General features: G+C 40.0%; 1 protein-coding gene across 4 annotated transcripts; it reads left to right on the top strand.

The window, feature by feature from the left end:
- Nucleotides 1–25: 25 nt before the first annotated feature.
- On the top strand, nt 26–25,154 carry SMC2 (structural maintenance of chromosomes 2). 4 transcript variants are annotated; one of them, XM_083819133.1, is made up of 25 exons: nt 26–254; nt 617–851; nt 1,649–1,798; nt 2,490–2,612; nt 3,533–3,571; nt 3,760–3,870; nt 4,037–4,081; nt 4,593–4,826; nt 5,466–5,615; nt 6,270–6,503; nt 8,563–8,722; nt 9,276–9,393; nt 10,152–10,290; nt 10,542–10,661; nt 10,954–11,161; nt 11,697–11,832; nt 12,883–13,007; nt 13,763–13,956; nt 14,285–14,428; nt 14,700–14,894; nt 15,432–15,632; nt 16,446–16,562; nt 18,159–18,319; nt 23,191–23,338; nt 24,221–25,154. In XM_083819133.1, the coding sequence occupies exons 2-25, from the start codon at nt 684–686 to the stop codon at nt 24,404–24,406; spliced, it is 3,606 nt and encodes a 1,201-aa protein (XP_083675259.1). In that variant the 5' UTR covers nt 26–254; nt 617–683; the 3' UTR covers nt 24,407–25,154. The 4 variants fall into 4 exon arrangements, with proteins under 4 accessions (XP_083675259.1, XP_083675262.1, XP_083675260.1 ...); XM_083819136.1 differs by lacking the exon at nt 24,221–25,154 and adding an exon at nt 23,638–24,180; XM_083819134.1 differs by having other exon boundaries at nt 138–157.
- Nucleotides 25,155–25,214: the final 60 nt, after the last annotated feature.

Here is a 25,214-nt window from a genome sequence, read left to right as displayed (position 1 = left end):
GGGCGGGTCGCTCGCCATTTTCCGCCCCTTCCCGCCTCAGCCCGCTGAGGCCCCCACGGCCCCTCTCGGTCTGTCCGGGCTTGAGGGGGCCTTCGGCGGCAGCGCCTGCCGGACTCCGTCGCCTAACCCGATCTTGAGGCCAACCCCTCCGACCGAGGTCCGCTTTCTTCACTCCCGCTCTATTTGTTATTGCCAACAAGAAACGGTTTCCTGCAGCCTCTCCCTCCCTCTCCAGAAAGGAGAAACGGTGCGAGGTACGCCAGCGGAGGCAGGCAGCGCGTTGGACAGCCACGGAGAGGGCGCTGCCGGGCAGCGGCCGCTGGCTGTGGGCGCCAAAATTCAGGCGTCGGTTACACGGCGAGCGGCGCTGTCTGTGAGGAGCGGGGCGGGGCGGGGCGGGATGGGGCTCTGGGGTCTATTTCCAATTATTTCCCCTCCGTCTGAGGTATTAAGTAGCTTTTTTTCCTCGGTCTGAGGTCCTGAGTAGGCGTCTGTGTAAAAATTCATGCTGCTTTTGTTCTAAAGCCGCGGTCTCGTCCCGTTTCCGTTGACATTCAGCTGTGCCTGACACGAAGTGCGATTTTTTTTTTTTTTTTAAATTTTTCCCTGAAAATAGGGAGTTACAACCAAGAGCAGTTTCTCCGTAGCCCTGGAAGGAGTACCTGGCCCGGTCCCTTGGGAAGATGTACATCAAGTCTATCATACTCGATGGGTTCAAGTCGTACGCGCAGAGGACGGAGATCAACGGGTTCGACCCGCTGTTCAACGCCATCACCGGCTTGAATGGCAGCGGCAAGTCCAACATCTTGGACTCCATCTGCTTCCTGCTGGGCATCACCAACCTGTCCCAGGTAAGGAGAATTTAACAGGTCCCTTTTGTCAGCAGCGTTTTGTTTTTGTCTCTTGAGTGATCTCTGGTGGAAGACCCGAAGTGGTGCTTCTGTCAGAAAATATTCGGATTCTTCAGTGTGCAAAGCTGCATTTCTGTCTTTCTTGTTCGTTGTATTAAGACCGAACCACAGTTTTATCAATATACCGTGGTAGTGCAAAGTATGCAGCTTAGAACCTTAGACTGAAGATACCACTTCAGAGGCAGCAGCCTCTGAGGCTGGAGTTCTTTTGTGAGTAAAGGCAAAACTTGCTTATTTGTATTAATTTTCTGCACTTCTCGATCAGATTGCCAAAATTTGACCAGCTGTTTCATCAGAAGAAGCAAAAAGCTGTTTTCTCACAATGACTGCTGTTTAAAAGAAAATACGTATGCTTGCATTAAGCATGTATTATGTAAAGATTGTGCGTGTGCTGATATCAAGTTGAGTCTTTGTTCTCACGTGATATTGTTTTCCCCGCGGTAATTCTAGGGCAATTGAATAGACTTCCAAGGAACACTTTTTCTGTTTTGCTTTCTTCTGAACTGCATAGGGAATAAGTATTTTTAAAATACAGATACTAGTGATGAACTAGTCATCTAGCTTTTTATTCTTTTAAACAGCCATCCAGTTTTTGTCAGGAATCTCATGCAGGAGCAACTAGCTAACTCACTCTAATTTGAATGCTCTGCCTGTGGTTTTACAAATTCTGAAATTCTTCACGTTGACACACTTTGAAATTCCTTCAAACTCTAAAAAAACTTATTCCACGTATTTAGGTGCGAGCTGCCAACTTGCAAGATCTAGTTTATAAAAACGGGCAAGCAGGAGTTAATAAAGCAACTGTATCTATCACCTTTGACAATTCTGACAAGAAACAGAGTCCCCTGGGATTTGAAAGCAGTGATGAGATCACCATCACCAGGCAGGTGGGTTCTTAATGTATGTATTTGTGCAGAAATCTGCGTACGTTTTTACCATGCTCAACAGAGTGACTCTTAAAGGGAAAAAAAACCCAACAACTTAATTTTTACAGTCCTTGAGTTTTTGCAAGTGAGGCAATGTTTCTACAGTGTGGTTAGTAACAGACTGTAGAAGTGGAACCAGTGTACTAGCTTACAATTTTGAATTACTTGGGAAATAAGTTTAACGTAATTAAATGTAGTGTATTAATAATGTTTTCTATATAAATGAATGTAGTATATCCGTAGTGTTTTCTACAGAGTTGCACAGAAACATAATAGCAGTGGTATTGTGCTCATAAAACAAGTTCTGATTTTCTATTTTGTGGCTTTCTTTTCTACTTAATTTCTGAACTGTGTGTTAAATTTTGTCTCCAAGAGCATAGGAACCTTGATAAGAAAACCTGCAGAGTCTGGAAGTCTTCTTGTAAATCTAGGACAAAAATGTTGCCCTCTGTTACTGATCGTTTTATGTTAGCACTAAAAAGACATCTGAAATATCTGTAAGATCTGTTTTGATGTTCCATATGCGTATGCAAGGCTATATAATATGGGACTTGCTCAGATTTTTGATCCCTTTAAGTCATTAGCTTGTATTCCCACAATCAAGCCACTTTTAAATCATGTGAAGTTTCTTGTGCTTCTCTTTCTTGCCTAGGTCATCGTTGGAGGTAAAAATAAGTATCTCATCAATGGTGTGAATGCTACCAACACTTCTGTACAGGATCTCTTCTGTTCTGTTGGACTCAATGTCAATAACCCTCACTTCCTCATTATGCAGGTATTGTGTGCATCTTTCTAAAATCCAAAAAGTATAGAAGTGTCACTAAGTTTGTGGCTGAACAGGTAGTGGAAGAACACTTAATTTCTTAATTAGAGAAAAGCAGCTTGAACGAGTCAAGTATCTGTCATGTAGCTAAGGTTTCCAGCGGAAACATAATTTTCAGCCCTTACTCTTTCTTCTCATATGCCTTATTGCAGGCTTTTTGTAAAACATATACCCATTTTGTTTTCCTTTTCGTCTCTTTAACAGATGAGTTTTTCCTCTATTACTGCATTAAAAAAAAGAGCTTTTTTTCCTGTTTGGTAAATTCTATCTTAGTCAGTATTTTGTATAAAGTTGATAGACCAGTTGAGAAGAGCAAAGTTGATCAAGTGAAAAGACCCTGACAAACTTTAACACAAGGACTAAATAAATCTTTGAAATATTTGCATGGAATAATAAAACGTAGCAGGCTTTACTGTTTCAAATGGAATTGTCCCAATTTCCTGCTTATTTATTTATTTATTTTTAAAAAGTCAGTATTGCACCCATTCTGCTTCCCCTCGTTACATATGAGCTAAATGACCAAACAGCCAACCTATAATGAAGAAGTTATTTAAGATTTGCAAGTCAGTAAGACTAACAGTACAAAATAAGCACAGTACTGCTTTATATGGATACAAGCAATAATGTGGAAGATGCGTCTGGAAGTTAAAAGGGCCATTTCAAGTGTGCTGCATGAAGAATTTACTTATGTATTTCTGTGAACTTTCCAGAATAAAGCAATTGTATAAAACTAGATTATCCTTACAGGAAAAAAAAAAAAGCGTTTTAGCGTGCAGTATAGCATATAAAATTAACGTGTGACTTTTAATTTTATTTTTACTACTATAGCATGGTAAACAATCGTCATTTTTGATTTATCTTTCTCTAACCAGGGACGAATTACCAAAGTCCTAAATATGAAGCCACCAGAGGTAAGAAAACTGTGGGAGTTTTTTTCTGGAATTTTACGGGTTTATTTTGAATGTCAAGAATCAGTATTTTGGGTGAAAAAACAACAACAACAAAATGTAGGGATATATGACGTTGAGCTCAGTTCCAAGTCAAATCTATTTGACGTTGTACAAAGAAGTAACGTCAGAATTTCGATGTTTTATTTTAGATTTTGTCTATGGTTGAAGAAGCAGCTGGTACTAGGATGTATGAATGCAAGAAAATATCTGTCCAGAAAACCATAGCGAAGAAGGAAGCCAAACTGAGAGAAATTCAAACGGTACTGTATGTTGGAAAGTGTACTTTCTTATAGTTGTTCGGGATACTGAGTAACTAGCGCAGTGTGTCTTTTAACTCGTACAGTATTTCATTTCTGTGTGTGGAACTAGCTATGAACACTCGGAGTTTTAAAAATCTGAATACAAATGTTCTGGTTTGTGTTTCAGGTCTTAGATGAAGAGATCACTCCAACTTTAGAGAAACTGAAACAGGTAAGTAATAATTAGAAGAGAGGTAGAGGTCTTAAAGTACTGAATACTTTCAGCTGCTCTGAACTAATGTGTGGTAGGTAAGACTTATGGTGTTTTCAGGCTTTGTAGAATCTTTTAGGAGATACAAAATTTATCTTTTGTCCAAATACAGACAATGTGACATGCAGTACTTGCAAGAAATCCTGAAGGGAAATGTAGCTAGAAAGTATTAAACAAGAGAAGTAATAAAAATAGCAGTTAAGTTTCTATCTTAGTTCTTAAAAATCTGGTGTCAAGTGGAGTTCCTGCTGTAGAATCAGCTACAAGTGTATATTTGTCTAGGATTTTCTTAAACAGATTTGCAATGTACAATACTGAATATTTCTTAACATGGAGGATCCTTCCTCTTATCAACATATAATATCAGTAATTTTAGAAATACTTAGAAGTTTTCTATAACGGTCTGACTTAATAACATTTTTCTACCAAATTCTAGTGTTTTTTTCTTCTAATTGGTATCTTTTCTTTTCAGGAACGATTGTGCTATCTAGAGTACCAAAAAGTAATGCAAGAAATGGAGCATTTAAGGCACATCTGCCTAGCCCATCAGTTTGTTCTGGCCGAAGAGACAAAAGCACGCTCTGCTGTTATGTTAAAGGAAGCATACATAAAGAGAGATACGGTTCAAGAATCAATGGCTGAGAATGAGAAGAAGGTGAAGGAACTTCAGAAACAAATAGCAGAGTTGGAAAAGGAAAGGAATAAGGTAAGTGAGATGTGCTTGTCTGAAAGTATTAATAGAAGGAATTATATGAGCAGGAAATTATTTTTCTAGATAATACACCCTTTGATTGTTATCTTCCTGTTGCGCATTGTTTAGCTCATATTCTGCTCGTTATCATTCATAGCCACTGTCTAAATGATGTCAATTTAAGATTTTCATGTCTGAAAGGCTTTATTACCAATTGCTGTAAATTAGTAACAACTGAAGAAGACAAGGTTTTCTGCTTGTTTCCATTGTGCATTCAATGGTAAACTTTGCCAGGATTTTTTTTTTTCACTTTTTGTTGGTGTCTCAAAAGAAATACACTTCAAACAGGAAACACGTTCAACAAGTCACCAGTAACCTCAGCTATGGGGGCGGCAAAATTGGTTAGATGCAGGATAGAGCCCACAGGGTGTTTGGATGCCTAAATGCAGCTTTTGTATGGGGGCAGTATCCCATCATAATTAGTGTTGAGCTCTAGTGGCTTCAAATCAGTTTGGATTTCTGAGGGAATACAAGTTCTAGCCTGTTTGCATTGGAGTCTGTCTGCCTCATTCATCTTCTGTGCATATCTGTGAACAGGTGAAATATTACAGATACTGTATCATTACATTAAATTTCTGTTGTTTCTGATTGTAGGAAATCGGTGATATGCTCAAGTCACTGGAAGATACTCTTTCAGAACTTCAAAGACTTGATGCTAAGGCAAGAAGTGCTATTGATCTCAAGAAGCAGAACTTAAAAAGTGAAGAGAATAAGCACAAGGAACTGGTAAAATGCATGCAGGAGGTAAGACCTTTGTACATGATTTTCTTTTTAAGTGCTAGAGTAGTTCAGACTGAGTGGGGACAGCACTATTTTCTTACCTCTCCAAAGCTGATTGGCAAGAAAGTCACCAGGAAGGCAGCAACAAGTAAGGGCATTATTTGATTTACATGGCATAGGTAGTAGGCTCCTATTAAAAAGAGACGTGATGATGAAGAAAGTGGAGCTTTCTACTGTTGGCAACTTTCTTTTAATCTCAGGAGGGTATTCCAATTGTTTCAAAAATATTCTGCACTCTGGAGGCCTGGTACTCTTAAAGGAAAAAAATTAGTTTCATATTCTTGACATCTAATTATGTTTTCATGAAAGAGGAACACTCAAAGAATAAAGAATACTTTAGGGATGGCTATTTTTTTTTTGCTAGTTCTTGTGCAGTTACCACCTCTTCCTGTCTTCCATCTTTCTGTAGATCTTCAGTGCACTCACAGGCCAATTACACATTTGAAACATGCAAAGACGGATTGCAAAACCAGAAAATCTGACAAAGGGTTACAGAAATTTAGTTGGTGAAAGTACTCATAGCTACGCATCTGAACAACATGTAAACATGTATTTGAAGTTAATGGGACTTAGGTTCTCTGTTCCTTTTTTTTGTTTGTTTCTTTTTCTTTGCTAAAGGATTCTAAGGCATACACGTCAAAGCAGAAAGAATTAAAGAAGATACAGGAAGGACTAAATGCTTTACAGGAAGAAAGTAAAAAAGACGCAGACGCTTTAGCCGCAGCCCAACAGAATTTCAATGCTGTGTATGCTGGCCTGTCTAAGAATGGTGATGGTGAAGAAGCTACTCTTGCAGACCAGATGATGACCTGCAAAAATGAAATTAGCAAAGCTGTAACAGAAGCTAAACAGGTAAGAGTCAAACCTTGGAAGGTTTATGAAGAAGATTTGTAGAATATCTATGCAAGGTATTTTGTAGGTTGGCATAAGTATTAAGGTAACTTTGACTTAAACAGGTTATTTAGAAAGTAATAATCTTGTGCTGATTTAGGGAAAAGCTACAACATGGCCATGAGGAAGTACAGAAACTGGCTTTTGAGACATAAAGCAGGACTCAGATGACTAATAGTATTGAATAGGAAGAAATTAAGATAGCTACCTATGATATACACATACACTGTAGGAATTAAATTATTTCTATATTAAAACTAGTGGAATCAAAATAAACGAGTGTGAGTGGATAGTTCAGAAATAACTCCTCAGTTTTCACCTTAGTTACATTGTGTGCCAACAACACAACTGAAACAGATGTCACATCTTTTGTCTTAAGATAGCAAACTTCCGCTGTTGTGGTTCTTATGATGGAATATAAATTTTCCGAGTTAAAAGTGCACCTTCCTTGTCTCATTTAAAAAAAAATTCTTTCACAAAAAATAAGGGTGTCTTTCCCCCACATTATTTTACCTTTTTTCTTCCCTTTCTTGAACACTTTTCATGTGCTAATATATATTACTGTATCCAAATACTTGGAATAGAATAACTCAGTCGGCAGGAACCTTGAGAGATCATCTAGTCCAACTACCCTGACCACTCCAGGGCTACCAAAAGTTAAAGCGTGTTACTGAGGGCAATGTCCCAATGCCTCTTAAACACTGACAGGCTTGGGGCACCAACCACCTCCAGGAAAGCCTGTTCAGTGTCTGACCACCCTCATGGTAAATAAATGTTTGCTAATATCTCATCAGAACTTCCCCTGGTACAGCTTTGTGCTGTTCCCATGCACCCTGTCATCAGTTAACATGGAGAAAAGACCGGGACCTCCCCTCCTAAGAAAGTTGCAGTTGCACTGTGGCCAAGAGGGCCACCTAACATCACCTGTCCCACAAGGCACTCGCTATTCTAAAACAATGGAGCTAGAAGGGCACCTTTTCTATTTGGCTCACTCAATACTCGTGACAGGAAGTTATCTTCAATATGCTTTAGGAGTTTCTGAGGCTTGCTTGTCATGTCAGTATGCTATTTCCAGTTTATGTTTATGTTATGTTATGTTTAAGCTGAAATTGCCCATAAGGACAAGGACCTCTATCTTGCCTACCCTGCCTATCCCTCCTGAACAGCCAATTGCCCTCCATCCCCACCACTCCAGTCATGGGCCTCGTCCCACCAAGTCTCACTAACACCAATGGTATCACAGCTCTGGGAAAGGACCGAAGCTTTCAGTTCTTCCCGTTTGTTCCTCACACTGCGTGCATTGCTATGTGGGCATTCCAGATGTCCTCCTGAACCCCACAGACCTCCTTGGAGCAGCACAGATTCTCCTGTTATCCCTGCCACCCTCAGACAGTGCCACACCATCCCTTGGCATAACCTCAGTGTTCCTAATGGTATCTCTCTCCCCAGCTGATAATGCTTTAAAGAGGTCTTTTCCAACCTGAATGATTCTGTAATTTTAAGCGATGTCGTTGGCTGGGGAGGCTGACAGGGCTGCTGGTGAGCAGAGGAGGCAGGGCGAGCAGGCCACCTGCTGACTGAGTTTGTTCCCCTTCCTGCACGAACTGCCGCACAGACTTTTTTGTCCATGTTTGCAGTCCTCCTGGTCCATGGTGCTCCCCAGGCGTGGGTTTATATACGTATTCATGCCATTTTAAACTGGCTGTGGGGTTGGCTAGCAGCACCAACTCCTGCCTTGCCCTCTCATGACACCGGTCGCCTGCTGGCCAACGCCTTCATACACACTGCTCAAGAGGGTCACAGCCCAAAAACCTACTCAGATACATGATTTGCGCTTTTATTTACAAATCACCAGTGCCCTTAATTTTAAAGGCCAGGGCTGCTATTTGCCATTGTTACAAACAGTAGGAATTTTTTAAAGAAAATTAAGGGAGGACTGAAATAGTACTGGTGTCCTAAATGCATACTCAAAGATTCTCCTTAAAGATCTGCTGGTTCCATACTTTCTTATTCCTTATAGGCCCAAATGAAGTTGAAATATACACAGCAGGAATTAAAGACAAAACAAACCGAAGTTAAAAAGATGGATGGGAGCTACAAAAAAGACCAAGAAGCCTTTGAAGCTGTCAAAAAAGCAAAAGAAAACCTGGAGAATCTAATGGAAAAACTGAGCTGTAAAGGTTCATATAGACCTCTGGTGAATTATTTGGGGGGAATCTGGCAAGGAATATAGAAGGAGCAGAAAAAAAGAAGTGTACTGCTTTCATGTGCAAGGCAGCCTGTCTGGTCAAAGCTCAACAGCTCTTGCCTTCCACAGAAAGTAGTTTGAATTAACTTAATTTGATACACTGTAGGACAACACTTTTAAAGCTTGAGCTTAAACTTAAAAGGAAAAAAATGACCAATCTCCCTGTTTCTTTCCATTTTTTCCTGCATAAAACTTGTCTTATTGTTTCTTATTCCAGGTAACAATTGTCACGGAAGATATGCAAAAGTATAAATTGATATTGCTGAATCAATTTCAACTCACATTCATGGAAGGACATCAGACTTTTTGCTCTTTGCATGTTTAATCTTGTTAAAGTGCTAATTTGTCTAAGCTGAAAATTTAAAAATAATTTTAAAGGTTATCTATTCTCTATTTATATAAATATTTATATAAGCAGTGCAGCATACCAATTTTTAAGCTACTTATTTCTGTGCTCTGAATGTGTCTTGTGTTCAACTCTTAAGATGCAAAACAAGGAGACCTTTTAGAAAAAAAGAAGCAATTGACTCATGACATCGGTCAGCTGAGACAGTTATATGACAGCTTAGTAGCAAAGTTTCCTCACCTACACTTTGAATACAAGTAAGATCTCAGTGTTATCCTGAAATGCATTTAAAAGTGGGTTTTGGTGCATTTTATGTATGGTCTTAAGAGAATTATCGATTCCTTAGCTGTTGTCTTTCTTTTACTGTCAGTGAATAATGATTATCTTATCTGATACAAGTGGAGGGGTGAGTAAAGTCAGGAAACGTTAGCTGAATTAATGGGCGGCAGGGAAGGGGATGCAGTCATTCTTAAAATACAGGCTTATCAAAATCATTTAAAGATAGAAGTTTAGTGACATGGTGTTTGTAAGCTTTAAGTCGAGTTCCGTAGCTGAAACTATAGTATCCAACAGTCTGTAAAATTAATTACCATTAATTTTTAGAGTTCTCTTTGAGGACTGTGAATAAACTTGCTCTGTGGAAGTCAATATTGTGTCTGTCTCCACCAATCAAATATATGTATCCCCAGATTTATTTGCTTATGTAAAAATCACTCTGAACATATTCCTGTAGCTGTGCTAATAATAATAATAGGACCTAGAGTAAAATCAAATGAAAAACCTGTGGACAAATCATACCAAAATCAGGAAGAACATTCTTGTATTGCCTTTGTAAATGACTTTTTTTTGGGAAGTCTCTTGCTGTAAAGTAGTTAGTTTAACCTTTTGCTGCTCATTTTCTATGATTTTGCGTTATTTCTTATACCATAGTAAACAGTAAGAGTTTTTAATATAGTTTTTAAAGATGTGGAGGAGAGAACAGAATGTGTGGTTATCATAACTGTTTGTTTTTAAGACATCCAGAAAAGAATTGGGATCCAAACCTTGTGAAAGGCCTTGTTGTAACTCTCGTGACCCTGAAAGATGCAGCCACAGCAAAAGCCCTAGAAGTGGTGGGTGGAGGAAAACTCTATCACATAGTTGTGGATACAGAGGTACATATATTACTTTAATACAAAGCGCTGAATACTGAGATTAGGTCATGTGATTCAAGGTTAGCAAGCATGGGCATAATGACTGTATGCTTAAGAGGTGGCTTGGACCTGCGTACATGTTCAGATTAATTCAAAAGGGTAATGCGTAGTTATTGTCAACAATGTAATCCAATTGCAATGCCATACTATCTTAATTTTCAAATCATTTATATATTTAGGTATGCTCTGACTTGTAACTCTTCTCATTCTAGGCTACTGGCCAAAAGCTTTTAGAAAAGGGTCAACTAAAGCATCGATACACCATCATTCCACTAAACAAAATTTCAGCCAAGTGTATTGCACAAGAAATTGTCAGTCTGGCCAAAAGCTTGGTATGTAAATAAATTCACTTGTGTGCTGCCTTTTTTTTATTGCTAAAAATATAGGCTTTGTAATGGCCATACTAAAAAGAATTTCTACAGGGTTTGAGGGTATCTTATTTTTTTTCCTTTTGTATAGTTTGAGCTATGCAGTGTTTAAACTGGTTTTAATTGTCTTTTAATTGAAGTTATGTTTTAAAATGTAATGATATTTTTGGAAAGTATTTTTATCAAGAGAAGACAAATGAAATTTGAAAATTCTTATATCTTAAGGTATGCTAATTACATTTAATTTTATTTCTAGGTCAGTCATTTTGATGATGTGCATTTAGCCATTTCTTTAATCGGGTATAATTTTGAACTACAGAAGGCAATGGAATATGTCTTTGGAACAACGCTGGTCTGTAAAGGCATGGATAATGCAAAGAAAGTGACCTTCGACAGAAGGATCTTGAAAAGAAGTGTTACGCTTGAAGGAGATATATTTGATCCCCAGGGCACCCTTAGTGGAGGCAATTACTGTTTTTTTCATATAATATTGTATTCTTGTTGATTTCTTTACTGCTCTGCATAATTTTTTCGAAAAATGAATAGAGATGTTTTTGTTGAGGCTCATGCTGGTAATAATGCTTTTTGAGCAAAGATTTGGTGGTCATACGCTTAAGTAAAATTACTAGTAGACTAGGAAAAAAATGACAAACTATTTGCATAACTAGCTTTTTATTTTAAATACTTAAACCTTTTTTTAGCTATTGAAACCTCTTGGAAGATAGTTAGAGAAATGCTATGAATTCAAAAACTTTCTGAGGTAATTCATAATTAATTTGAGGTGATTTCATAGATGACATTTAAAGTTGCTTGATATCACAAAATTCGTTTGTAGTCTCTCCCCATTGAAAGCTATTGTAATTTCAGCCCACCTGTTTTTCTATTCTCTAACGACAACAAAGCATGACCCAGCATCATAGTCAACATCTACAATTCACCACTTGCCAGGGCTGAATCTAATTCTAATTGGATTAACTTTGTGTTTTCTTCACTGAATAGGTGCAGGCACACACACTGTACCAATATTGTCAAAAGTTCAAGAAAAGAGAGAAGCTGAAGTCAGTCTCAAAGTAAAGATGTCTCAACTTGTCACTATAGAGAGAGAGCTGGCGAGCTTACATAATGCCTCTGAAAAGTAAGGTTTGCCCTGTAAAATTGTCTGTTATTTTTCTTATGTGACTATGAATAAATCTAATACAAATAAATGCTTTTTGGAGGGGGTAGGGCCTGTTGTGAATTTAACATGCAGAAAAGAATGATTCTCACCACCTTCCCTTGCATAATTTAATTTGTAAGTATAGCAGTCAACAGGCAAATTTAGTTTTGGAGAACTCTTTCAAGAAAATTTTATTTGGTGTAATGCAGAAGAAAAAGAAACCATAATATTTTGGCATACAATAATATTTACTTGAGATCACCTGAAGTTTTCCGGAGTTGTCATGAAATGCACTCAAGAATGGTTTCAGTTGTATTTTGTAACACACATCCAGAATTTAAGTTTGTGATAGCTCTTACTGTTCTCCAAAGCAAGTATAAAGGTACTAAAGGGAAATGACTCTTTGAGTTATACTGCTATAAGGATTTAAGTTAAATGATTTTAACTATATTTGAATTTTGAGCTACTTAATTACTGGAGATGTTTTTAAAAGATGGAATATAAAAATACATATTTAGTCAATTCTATAAAAATCCCATAAGAAAGTAGTGTTGTGCAATATGCTATCTACCAGCTGCATTTATTTTTCAGATTGTTTTAAGTCATAATAGGTTCTGGAAATATGACCAAAAGAAGGAATGAGTTTTGCATTTAAATATTTTTTTTCTTTGCTGATTCTGTCTAGCACCTGTCATACCACTGGCTGGAAAAACATGAGCTCTGAATTGTTTCCAAACTCCATGTGTTGGATTTGTTTGTTTTTAATGTACCTTATCAGGGCTACACAAGGATGAATTACGTGTATAATAACTTACCTACAAAATTCACAATTACTTAAAAAGATATTTATACTTATATGTTTATTTATCTTTATAAAGATATACTGGTCTTCTATAAATGTAAGTTTACTTGTATTATATTCATTGTACCTCTCATTGGAACGGGAAGTATAGAAGTATTTATTTCAACTTCGAAGCTGAAGTGGTGGGTACCCCTCTTTTTAACAGCATATCACGTCTGTCTTCAAAGGTACCAGCAACTGAAGCAGGAGTGGGAGATGAAGTCTGAAGAAGCAGAGCTACTGCAAATGAAGCTTCAGCAAAGCGCTTATCACAAGCAAGAGGAAGAGCTGCTTGCTCTGAAAAAAACCATTGGTGAGACAAATATGTTTTTAATCTTGTAACTGAAGACTAATTGCTGAGAATGAGATGGTTGTTTGGCTGCTTAAGTAGCAGAATCTTTGCTTAAGGGAAAAAAATAGCTTTGAAAATTAGCTTTATACTTTTGGAGTATATAACAGATACAGAATCACAGCTGACAAGCATAGGTGGGATTGGGACTAGGTTTCTTCAGGTAAGCTTTGTAGTAAAGCTTATATCCTTATTAGGGGTTTTATGTTCTTAAAAATAAAAAGAAAAATGACTTTGCAGGGACATTTTTAATGGATTTAATTCCATATTTGAGTAATTTTGTGGCTTTTTTTCCAAGCTATCTGTTTCAGTGCACATTTAAGGTTAGCAAAACAAACAGTTTGAATGACAGGAAAGCAGTGGAAAGAAGTACTGTTGATATTTCTGAGGAAAAATGTAAAATGAATCAAGTATAGAAAAAAATGGACAGAAATGATAACTTGGACATAGTACACTACGGATGAGGTAACTTGTTGGGTAGCTGTTTAATAACTTGCTTGTTCAACAGATTTGGCATATATTTGCCCCGTTTTCTTTTTAACAAACGTTTTTCTGTTTGGTGCCTTAAAGGAATCACTGAAATAGCCGACCACTAACTAGCAAATGTACAACTGTTTTTTCTAGTAGAGGCAAAGATACACTTATTTCTGTTGGAGGTTATGGTTTAAGCTTAACAATAAGAACACTGTTCAATCTTAGTACTATATTTCTTGATTCAGCGGAGTGTGAAGAGACATTAAAGAAAACTGAAGAGAGTCAAAAGAAAGCAGAAGAAAAATACAAGGTATTGGAGAATAAATTGAAAAATGCAGAAGCAGAACGTGAAAAAGAGCTAAAGAATGTCCAGCAGAAGCTAGATGACAGTAAGAAAAAGGCTGATGATTCAAGCAAAAAAACAAAAGAAAAGCAGCAGGTAAAACTTACTTTTGTTATCATAAAATCATTTATGATGAAAGAGTTGTTGGCAGCCCAAAGGTTGTTGGTAATTTTCTCAATGTCAGAAGAGGTTCTAGTACTCGGAAACTTTGATTCTCCTAAAATTTTAATCCTGACAGCTTCAGAACTTAATATGCTACTTTGTAGTCACTAACATGTAGAAATTGCTGATGCTTCTTTTGCAACACTGTCCCCTTGCCAAAGAACAATTGTTCTGTTATCTTCTCCCTCGTTTAATACATCAAACTGACTGTTAATTCTTTCCACTTAAGCATACCTTAATACATCTGAAAACATCTGTCTAGGAAGTTGAAGCATTGCTTCTGGAACTTGAAGAGCTAAAACGTGACGAGGCCAACTTTAAGCAACAAATTGAGGCTGCAGAGAAAACAATCAAATCCTACCAAGAGGAAGTTAACGCTATGGAAGCTGAGGCATCCAAGTCCAAGGTAAAAGTGAATACCGAGTCTCATTACCAGTTTTCAAGTTACTGGAGATACGATCCCCTAAAGCTTAAATTATACGGTGTATTTTTTTTGTTGTTTGGATTTTCTTGCCATCACCCATTTATGTTTAGCCTAGGTAGTTATTTTTTTGGCTGTATTGCCACGTGTTAATTTTTTCCTCTACTTTGCTGTGTCCTTCTCTTCTAACAACTGACTAACTTCTCCTTTTATAAGAAGTTAATGTTTATAAGAAGCTGTCTGAATTTCTTTTCAGGAATCTGTAGAGAAAGTCCAGAAGGAGCTGGCCAAGCAGAAAGAAGTCATTTCAGTACAGAATAAAAAGATTGAAGCCAAAGTTGAAGAGGCAGTAAAATACAAAGAACAAACTAATGAATTGCAGCTTAATGTTAAAGCGTTAGAGCACAGCATCAGCAAGCATCAACAAGAGGCTGCTGATGCCACTGCCAAGGTAAGGTATTTAAAAACCATGCTTTTCCTTGCATCTAGTGACCAAGAGTGTTTATTTTCCTTGCCACATGAAAAGGAAATAGCCTTTCTTCATGACGAGCACTGTTCTATTTGCAGCTCTTAATGTGAAAAGTTTTTGTCTTGAGGAGAAGAAACTAAAAATTGTAGCATAGCTTATCAGCAAGGATTCATAGAAACTAGATCACAGAGAAGGTGATCAATGAAAAGAATGTTCTGATCTTAGGAGCAAATTGTGTAACCAGTTAAAGAAATTGATCCAGATACTCATTGACTATGGCTTAGTCCAGATACAGAAAAAAAACATGTTCCAAGTAACGTGTGAAAAGCATATATAAAAGCACCTTCGAAATCTTGGTTTGTCATAGAAATCACATGAGCCTATCCACCTATGTTGTGTTGGATAGAATAATCAATGCTTTGGAGTAATTTTAGGGTGGTGGTAGTTTTTCTTGTTTGTTTTGTTTTTATTTTAATTCGGGATTAAAAAAATAGCCTCAACATGTTATCTTGTATACAGGTAAACAAAATGTTGAAGCAGTATGAGTGGATAGGTTCTGAGAAACATCTTTTTGGTCAGCCAAACACAAACTATGACTTTAAAGCCAACGATCCTGATGAAGCAAGAGAGAAGCTGCAGAACCTCCAGGAAAAAAACCAGCAGCTGGAGAAGAATGTGAACGTGACAGCTATGAATATGCTTTCTGAGGCAGAAGAAAGGGTGAGTGTTCTGTGTATTAACCTTTAAAGATTGGGCAGGTTGGGTATATCACATTGTGGGTAATGTAGCTTTATATTTTCATATACTATATTTCTGAATACACCAAAAATAAAGCTAGGTTTCATGAGTTAGCAGAGAACCTTCATTAGATCTTTGATACGCACTTTATATTTTTGAACTATTTGATAGTGCACCAGTAAGCCAGGTCATGGATTATCTTGATTTAGAACAGTCAAAAGAATAATTCCTCCACAACACAGTCCATTCTAAGTTGCCATTAGGCAAGCTTTGGTGATACCTCTTACAGCATAAGAGAAAGACATACTTCATCAAAGGCTGCAGATCAAAAACCTTCTCATCTTAAAGAAGATAGCTTAAAGATGTTCCAGAGTTGTCTTAAATTCACCTGTATCTTGAGGTTATTCCAGTTTTGTCTCAAAACCATCCGCTGACTGACTCACTGAACTTCTAATACTGTTCCTTGATTAGAATAGGTCTGTTTTTCCTATCTGCATACTTTTGCCGAGAAAGGCAAATGAAGCATGATTAACTTGAAAACAAAGCGCAAATTCTTGAATAACGTTGGTTTTCCCCTTTGCTGACTGTTGAAAATTCTAATGCTTTAATTTGTAAATAATATCCTAAAACGTAAGTCCCACATACAGCTAAATAAATGCTTTGGATTTCAATCTTGTGGATAATTGCTGTTTCACAGTTACAGTTTTACTGTTTTGTTTTTTTTTGAAAGATTGTGATCAAATTCATTTTATGGTAAAGTTCATTGAAATCAATCTTCTCTTCTTGTTGCATAAGTACAACGACTTGATGAAGAAAAAAAGAATTGTAGAGAATGACAAGAAAAAAATTCTTGCAGCTATTGAAGAGCTTGACCAGAAGAAAAATGAAGCTTTACAGATTGCTTGGCAAAAGGTATGTCACTTGAAAAGCAATTTTCACATTTTAGCATTTAGCATTTCACATTTTCACATTTAGCATTTTTTAGCATTTTTAGCATATTTTTTCTTCAGAATCAGATTCATCTTAGATTACTCTTGCACGTTTCCATGAAAAAAATCTTTCCAGAACTAATCTCTGTTGCCTAGTATTTAAATTACAAAGCAGCCACTTCCATTTCTCCTGTTTCATCTCACATTTGAGGATAAAACATGAATTCTCTGAAAATTGTGGAGATACACTCAAAACTGCAAACTACTTTACCATTCTCTTTTGGTGCCCACAAAAATAAAATGAAAGTTAAGCTACTTGCATCCTGAAGTCATTGCCTTTTACATAGACCGTATCTCTGAAATCATAAAATGGTTTGGGTTGGAAGGGACCTTAAAGATCACCCAGCTCCAACCCCCCCGCCATGGGCAGGGACACCTCCCACCAGACCAGGTTGCCCAAAGCCCCATCCAGCCTGGCCTTGGGCACTTCCAGGGATGGGGCAGCCACAGTTTAAAACCATTCCCCTGTGTCCTGTCACTACATTCTCTGATAAAGAGTCCCTCTCCGGCTTTCTTGTAGTACCCCTTTATGTACTGAAAGGAATTGCTCTTTAGACGTTTGACCAGAATTAAAATAATTCTGGCTCTGTGGAACAGCCCCGTACAAAGCGGTGCTGTGGACCTGGACGACTGTTCCTGTCCCTGACTGGCTAGGTAATACTGGAAGGTAGAAACAGTTGGTTTAGGTTTCTGTTGTGTAAGTACTCTGCTTTCTTGCTAGTTCTCTCATGTTATGAACTATAAAAACAAAAGGTGTAAAATTTTCCTTTTCCCTTCCTACCTGTAAAGCTCTTGACACTTTTTGCTGTACCTGGAGAATTTGTACTTCTTGGCCTTTCAGAAAATTGGTTATATCTAGTCAAATAACTTAATATGCTCACAAATTAACTATTGGCTTTAATTATTACTGCCCATACTCAAGATACCACTGTACTTTTTTGTTGCAAAATCTTGGTTGACAAAAAGTTGTGAATTATGTTTAAAAGCATCATGGGTGGTGGAACAAGTGTATTCTCAGATTCTTTCCTTGACCTGAGAGCTTTTATTCTAGGCTTACAGTTGCATCCTACTCAATATGCGCACATTTTTTAAGTAGTCCTGGAGGAAGTAGAATGGTGAGGATGCCCACGTGTGCTTCTTATGAGGTGCTTACACTTTTAATAGTCCTTTAATCAGGACTTTAATTGACCTTTGATAAATCTGGTAAAAAAGAAAAAAAAAAAAAGAAAAAAGAAAAAAATGTAAATCTGAGGCAGGGCATAACCATTTTCCTGGCTGACAGCACATGAAAGAAATACTGGAGGACTTTTTTGGTGATACTACAATGCTCAGTCTGAGATGTCCTATATACCTTCCTAGGTCTTGCTTCATTTTCAGTGTAGCAGAAATAAAAGATGCTGTACTAATATTTTCTCACCATATGTTCTAAATTTAAGGCACGAGAATTCACTGCTAAGTTTCTGTAGCAGTTTGCGCTTTTGATTCAAAGCTTGCTCATACATCTTTCATGGTCTTCTAGGTGAACAAAGACTTTGGTTCAATCTTCTCAATGCTTCTACCAGGAGCCAAAGCGATGTTAACAGCCTCTAAAACTGGAAACGTCTTGGATGGCCTGGAGTTCAGAGTTGCCTTAGGAAATACCTGGAAGGAAAACTTAATAGAACTTAGTGGAGGCCAAAGGTTAGTAAATTTTGTGGGTGTTTTGAGATTTGTTTTATTCCACTGTAGTTGCGCATATAGTTGATATGTCTAGCCAATCAGAGTTTAGAACTAATGTAAGAAATTAATCTTTTCCCCGGTCAAGTCAAGGGCTCTGTCTTCTTCCATCTTGGCTTCATATTCAAGGTACTTTAAATTCAGTTCAGCTCAAGAAGGAACCTGACTTAGAAGAATGCAGTGCTTGGCATGTAATAGCAAAATTTTACTCTGTGGAGAAGTGGACAAAACGACAAAAAGGAAAATGAGTCATGCAAAAACTGCAGTAACTAGGTAATAGTGATGTACAGTCGACACTAAGTACTCCAGTCTTTGAGTTGTAACCTCAAAAATCAGCATAGACAAGTTCTGCCCTGGATTCAAAGCGGTGTCATGGTGACAAAGTTTTCTTCTCCAGTGATCTGCTGGTGTGTAGGGCATGTGCTTCTTTGCAACTTCTGAGGAAAAATCTACCAAGTTAAAAAACAGAAACAGAATTTAGGGAGAGGTGAAATAGAGGCATAGGACTTCTTGAAGGATAGAGAAAAATCCAGAGCTTTTCAAGAACTGCAAGTTGAAAAACAGCATTGCAAAACTCAGAATTGAGAATAGCTAAAGCAACAGCATGATCTTAAAATAATAGTTCATTTGGAAGGGACCTACAAAAATCGTCAAGCCTAACTGCCTTACCACTTCATGCTAACCAAACCAAAAGCATGTTATTGAGGGTATTGTCCAACTGCCTCTTGAACACTGACAGTCTTGGGGCATTAACCACCTCTTTTGGAAGCCTGCTACAGCATTTGAGCACCCTCAGCCGTAGCTTAACCCCAGGTGGCTGATGAGCACCACACAGCATCTCACTCATTCTCCCCAGCTGGGACAGGGGAGAGAATCAGAAAGGTAAAAGCATGAGAGCTTACTAGTTGAGACAAAGGCAGTTCGATGGATAAAGCAGAAGTTGTGTGTGCAAGCAAAACAAAACAGGGGCTTCATTCACTGGTTCCCATTGGCAGGAAAGCAGCGCTCATCACATCTAACAGTTTCTTGGGACAACAGGTGCTGCCACTCTGAACATCCCTCCCCTTCTTCCTCCTTTACTCCAGCTTTTATTGCTGAGCATGGCATCATAGAGCATGGAATGTCTTTTTGGTCAGTCTGGATCAACTGTTCTTGTTCCATCCCCTCTTGGCTCCTTGTGCACGCCCAGCCTCCTTGCTGGCAGGGCAACACGAGAAGCTGGAAAGTCATTGGCTCTGTGTAAGCACTGCTCGGCAGCAACCAAATTCATCAGTGTGTTATCACCACTATTTACATAAAAAAAAAATCCAGAACACAGCATCATGTGAGCCTCGGTGAAGAAAATTAACTCTATGACAACAGTATTTAATTTTTTTCTTAATTTTCCTATTTTTTTTACCCTCCCTGGCACAGCTGTGTGCAGTTTCTGCATGTCCTGTTACCAGTGACCAGGGAGCTAAGATCAGTACCTCCATCTCCATTTCACCTCCTCAGGAAGTTGTAGAGAGAAATGAGGTGGCCTCTCAGCCTTCTCTTTTTAAGCTAGACAACAACAGTATCCTTAGCCTCTCCTTGTAGTACATGCCGGCCAGCCCTTTCACCAGTTCTGTTGCCCTGCTCTGGGTGCATTCATAGAATCACAGAATATCCTGACTTGGAAGGGACTCACACCAATCATCGAGTCCCCAACTCCTGGCTGCACACAGGACCACCCAAAAATCTGACCCAGATGTCTGACAGTGCTGCCCAAATGCTTCCTGATCTCTGGCAGCTCGGGGCCGTGCCCACTGCCCTGGGGAGCCTGTCCCAGTGCCCGACCACCCTCTGGGTGCAGAACCTTTCCCTAACCCCCAGCCTGACCCTCCCCTGTCCCAGCTCCATGCCGTTCCCTCGGGTCCTGTCGCTGTCCCCAGAGAGCAGAGCTCAGCGCCTGCCCCTCCGCTCCCCTCGTGAGGGAGCTGCAGGCCGCCATGAGGCCTCCCCTCGGCCTGCTCTGCTCTGGGCTGAGCGAACCCAGGGACCTCAGCCGCTGTACGTGTGTCTGCCACTCCAGACTCCTTCACCATCTTTGTAGCCCTCCTTAGGAAGCTGCCTAATGGTTTCATGTCCTTCTTATATTGTGGTGCCCGGAACTGCCCACAGTGCTCGAGGTGAGGCCGCACCAGCGCAGAGCAGAGCAGGACAGTCTGTTTCCTTGACCCGTGGCAGTGCTGGGCCTGACGCACCCCAGCCCTCCTGGCTGCCAGGGCACACTGCTGGCTCGGGTTCAGCTGGCTGTCAACCCGAACCCCCAGATGCCTTTACGTGGGGCTGCTCTCCAGCGTCTCATCCCCCAGTCTGTATGTGTATTCAGTGTTGCTCTGTCCCAGGTGCAGAATCCAGCTCTTGCTGTTGTTAAACTTCATGTTGTTGGTGATTGCCCAGCTCTCCAATCTGTCAAGATCTCTCTGCAAGGCATCTTACAGGGGGAGTCAGCAAGCTCAAGCACAAATGGAAGCTTACAGAGGGTGGAAGCAGGGATGGGTAACCTGGGAGGAATACAGAGATACTGTCTGAGCAGCCAGGGATCACGTTAGGAAGGCTAAAGCCCAGATGGAATTGAATAGGGCCAGACATGTCAAAGGACAATAAGAATGGTTTTTATAATTACAACAGAAGACTAGGGAAAATGTGGGCCCTCTCCACCAGGAAACAGTAGTCCTGGTTACCTGGGATATGGAGACAGGTACTCAAAGACTGTTTTTGCCTCGGTCTTCACCAGCAAGTGTTCTAGCCGCACTGCCCAAGTTGCAGAAGGCAAAGGCAGAGACTGGGAGAATGAAGAACTGCTTGCTGTAGGAGGTCAGATCTGAGACCATCTAAGGAACGTGACTGTGCACAGATCCATGGGACCTGATGAGATACAGCTGTGGCTCCTGAGGGAACTGGCAGATGTAGTTGACAAGCCACTGCCACATGATATTTGAGAAGCTGTGGCAGTCCAGTGAAGTTCCCACTGGCTGGCAGAGGGGAAACATGTTTAAAAAGGGAGAAAAGAAAGACCCAGGGAACTGCAGGCCCGTCAGTCTCACCTCTGTGCCTGGCAGGATCATGGAGCAGATCCTCCTGGAAACTGGCACATGGAAAATAAGGAGGTGACTGGGGACAGCCAACACGGCTTCACTAAGGGCAGATAGTGCCTGGCAAATCTGGTGGCCTTCCACGTTGGGGTTACAGCAGTGGTGGGTAGGGGAAGAGCAACTGATCTCATCTACCTGGACTGTGCAAAGCATTTGACGCTGTCCCCCATGATATCCTTGTCTCTAAACTGGAGAGACATGGATGTGATGGATGGAGCACTTGGTGGTAAGGAATTGTCAGAATTGTTGCAATCAAAATGTTGTGGTCAGTGGCTCAATGTCCAGCTGGAGATCAGTAACCAGTGGTCTTCCTCTGGGCTCAGTACTGGGACCAGTGCTGTTTAACATCTTTGTCTGTGACACAGACAGTGGGATCGAGGGCATCTTCAGTGAGTTTGCTGATGACACTGAGCCGTGTGGCGCAGCCGACACGCAGGAGGGAAGGGCTGCCATCCAGAGGGACCTGGGCAGGCCTGAGGTGGGCCTGTGCGAACCTCATAAGGTTCAAGAAGGCCAAGTGCAAGGTCCTGCACCTGGGCTGGGGCAATCCCAAGCACAAACACACTAAATGACCTGTAAGGTCTCTTCCAACCCAACCCATTTTATGCTTCCATGAACAGCCCCTCCTAATTTAGTATCACCTGCAAACTTAGCATACATTCAAGTCCTGCATCCAGCTGATCTGCAGAAACATCGAAGAGACCTGGCGCCAGACCGGAGCTCTGGGGAAACCCAGTTGTGACTGGCTGCCAGCCTGGTGTAACCCCATTTATATAACCCTTTGAAAAGGCTTCAACTGTCTTAGCGTCCTTTGTATGCTGTGTAGCCCGGAGCTGCACACAATAAAAAAAAGCTGCACAGATGCCAGCTGTGGTGGGGTCACCTCCTCCTCTGGCTGTGCTGTGCTCAGTGTATCCCACCTGCATTTCGGAGAGCACAATGCTGGTGCTGAGCCTGTTGGCACTGGCACCCCCAGGTCCCTCCCTGCAGGGCTGCTCCCCAGCCTCATCTCCCAGCCCTGCCTGTCCTGGGGCAGCACCCAGCACCTACTGTGTGGAACTTGGTGCTGCTGCGAATCCCCCAGAGCTCTGCAAGGAGATCATGGACTGATATTAGGCTGTCCCAAGCTGGGAGGGACCCTTGAGGACCATCGCATCCAACTCCTGGCTCTGCACCCTGTCCCTTCATGAACCCATGCAGACTATGCCTGATAACGGCTTTGTTCTTCAAAGGCCTTTCAGTAGCACACAGGAGAATCATCTCCAACTACAGGGGTCTGTAGTTTCCTGGGTCTTTTGTGCCGTTTTTGTAGACAGGCGTTAGACGGGTTACCTTCAGTCAGCCGGGACCTCCCCAGACTCCCAGGACCTCGAGTAACCTGTGGAGAGGGGTCCGGCTGTAGCATCTGCCAACTCCTCCAGCACTACGGGGTGAATCCCATTAAGCCCCGTGGACTTAGGGACAACGAGCCGATACAGTTGTTCCCTTCGGATTTTGGTGACCACAGATGGAAAGTCACTGCTCGCCCAGTCATGATCCTCCAAGTCAGGGGGCCAGGCAGAAGTTGTGGCAGAAACCGTTACTCTGTCTCTCCAGAACTTAACCCCTGAATCTGCTTTTGAGGGAGCATTTCATTACTACCAAACAATCGCTTCAATAAGTGAAAGGTGTCTCTCAAACGGGCATAAAACATATCGTCCTTGTTCTGTGTATTAGATCCCTGGTGGCCTTGTCCTTCATCTTAGCCATGCTTCTTTTCAAACCTGCCCCAATTTACATCTTGGATGAAGTGGATGCAGCGCTTGATCTCTCTCATACCCAGAATATTGGACAGATGCTCAGTATGCATTTCCAGCACTCCCAGGTATGACCGTGAAACTAATTTATTCACTTTCTTATTTTCAGAGGCAATCTGCTCCTACAAATTCTCAACTGTTTTTTTTTTATGCCAGTGTTGTTTTTTTATCGCTAAGTCATTTTAGCTGGATGTGACCCTTATGATGTGGCAACTGAAACTTCTAAGCATTACCTCTTCTAAGCATTACCTTTTAACATAAGCAATTGTTGCAGTGGCTAAAAAAAGTGGGCAGTAATAGGGAAGAGTATCTGTGATACGATCAGTTTGAGGCATGACCCATGTCATTTTTTTTTTTTTTTTGCTAGAGTTCTTTAACCTGAACTTAGAAGTATTTCATTTTTGGCCCTGGCATTACTGGAAAGACTCGTTGGATCACTGCGGCCTACATATGTAAAAGCTGTAGTATTGAAGAAACCCCTCTGACTGAGAAGTGTGATCTATTTGGCGGTAGATACGACCTTTCAAAATTAGAGAAGAGGGGATCATTCGTTACCAGTACTGTCAAATAATTTGAGTTATAGCTTTAGATTATAAAGGATCCTGCATTTTTACAACATGGCAACATTTTTCCAGTGGTCGATGCACCAGGAAAGGTCGTATTGCATTGTACTGGTACTGACATCACGGGCTGAAGAGACCAAGCACTGGGATTGACCACAGCCAGAGCTCGTAGCTACAGAAAATGTCCGACCTGTGGGTGTTTGTTAACCTGCCTCGCACATTCCGTTGAGCTTCAGTTATGTTTAGATTTACTTTTTTAAGAATTAGTACTAAGATATTATCCAAGTAAAGTAAAGTAAATTTTTTTTGAAGCATTTTCTAATCTTTTTTTTTTTAACTCTATATTTGGATAGGAGCATTTATTTTAAGCTTTCTGTTTTGTTTTAGTTTATTGTGGTGTCCTTGAAGGATGGAATGTTTAACAACGCCAATGTCCTCTATAAGACCAAGTTTATTGATGGTGTATCCACAGTTGCAAGATACAGCCAGCAGCAGAACAGAAATAATGGACCTGCACACAAAGCCAATAGGACTTTGACAAACGGGAAGCAGGTGAACGAGGAAAGTGAGTGACACACCAGCTGCAGTAATGGCTGCTCAGGTGTTGTGTGTCCCTGGTCTACAGAAAGACCTAAACCAACTGTTTTAAACTTGCTGATTTTAACGTTTTTAACCTTGATTCTTTTAAAAGTTAATGGTCTCAGCTTTTAACAATTTAAATTCATAGGAGACGACTGCCTGTACTTTTAGCTAAGCTGCTTTTAATTCTTTTAGTATCCCATAGACAATTGCAGTCCTCACTCTTCAAGCACGTACAAATAAATGTATGTAAGTAGTAGCTTGCTTTGTGAGCTGAACAGGAGCGACTGGAGGCTTTGTGTTAGGAAAGTGTGATGCAGCTTGCAGTGTTCATGACGTTCAGAAAACCTGTTGCAAATTAAATGCTGTTTTTATTTCCTGTTGTTAAACGCCCAAGGAAAGAGATGTACTAATACTTATGCAACTGTAATGGTTTTTAAGAAGCAAGGGCAGGAACAATTTTAACTAAGTTTTTTTTATAATTTGCCGTACTGATTTATTTAATCAATAAATGTTTTCAAGTAACTGAACAAGTATCTGTGTTCCTTGTGAACACAGAGCAAACTTAAAATTTAACCCTCTAACATAGTACTTTTCATCCTTGATGGTACACCAGCAGTGCTTTGTTTTATACAGAGACTTAAAACTGTCACTATTTGGATAAATTTGTCACCTGTCTGCATCTTTAGCAGTCCCATATGTGGTTGTACTTCTGAAAATAAACCACCATGTTATTACCTTTTGTTTGTTTTCTCTAAGCTTCTGTTTCATTTTTGCTCCTCATGCATTGGTCATTATTCTC

Source organism: Anser anser (genome assembly GCF_964211835.1).
Source record: "Anser anser genome assembly, chromosome: Z".
NCBI lineage: Eukaryota > Metazoa > Chordata > Aves > Anseriformes > Anatidae > Anser > Anser anser.
Note: the sequence above shows the minus strand (reverse complement) of the source record. Positions and strands in the feature narration are given on the sequence as shown.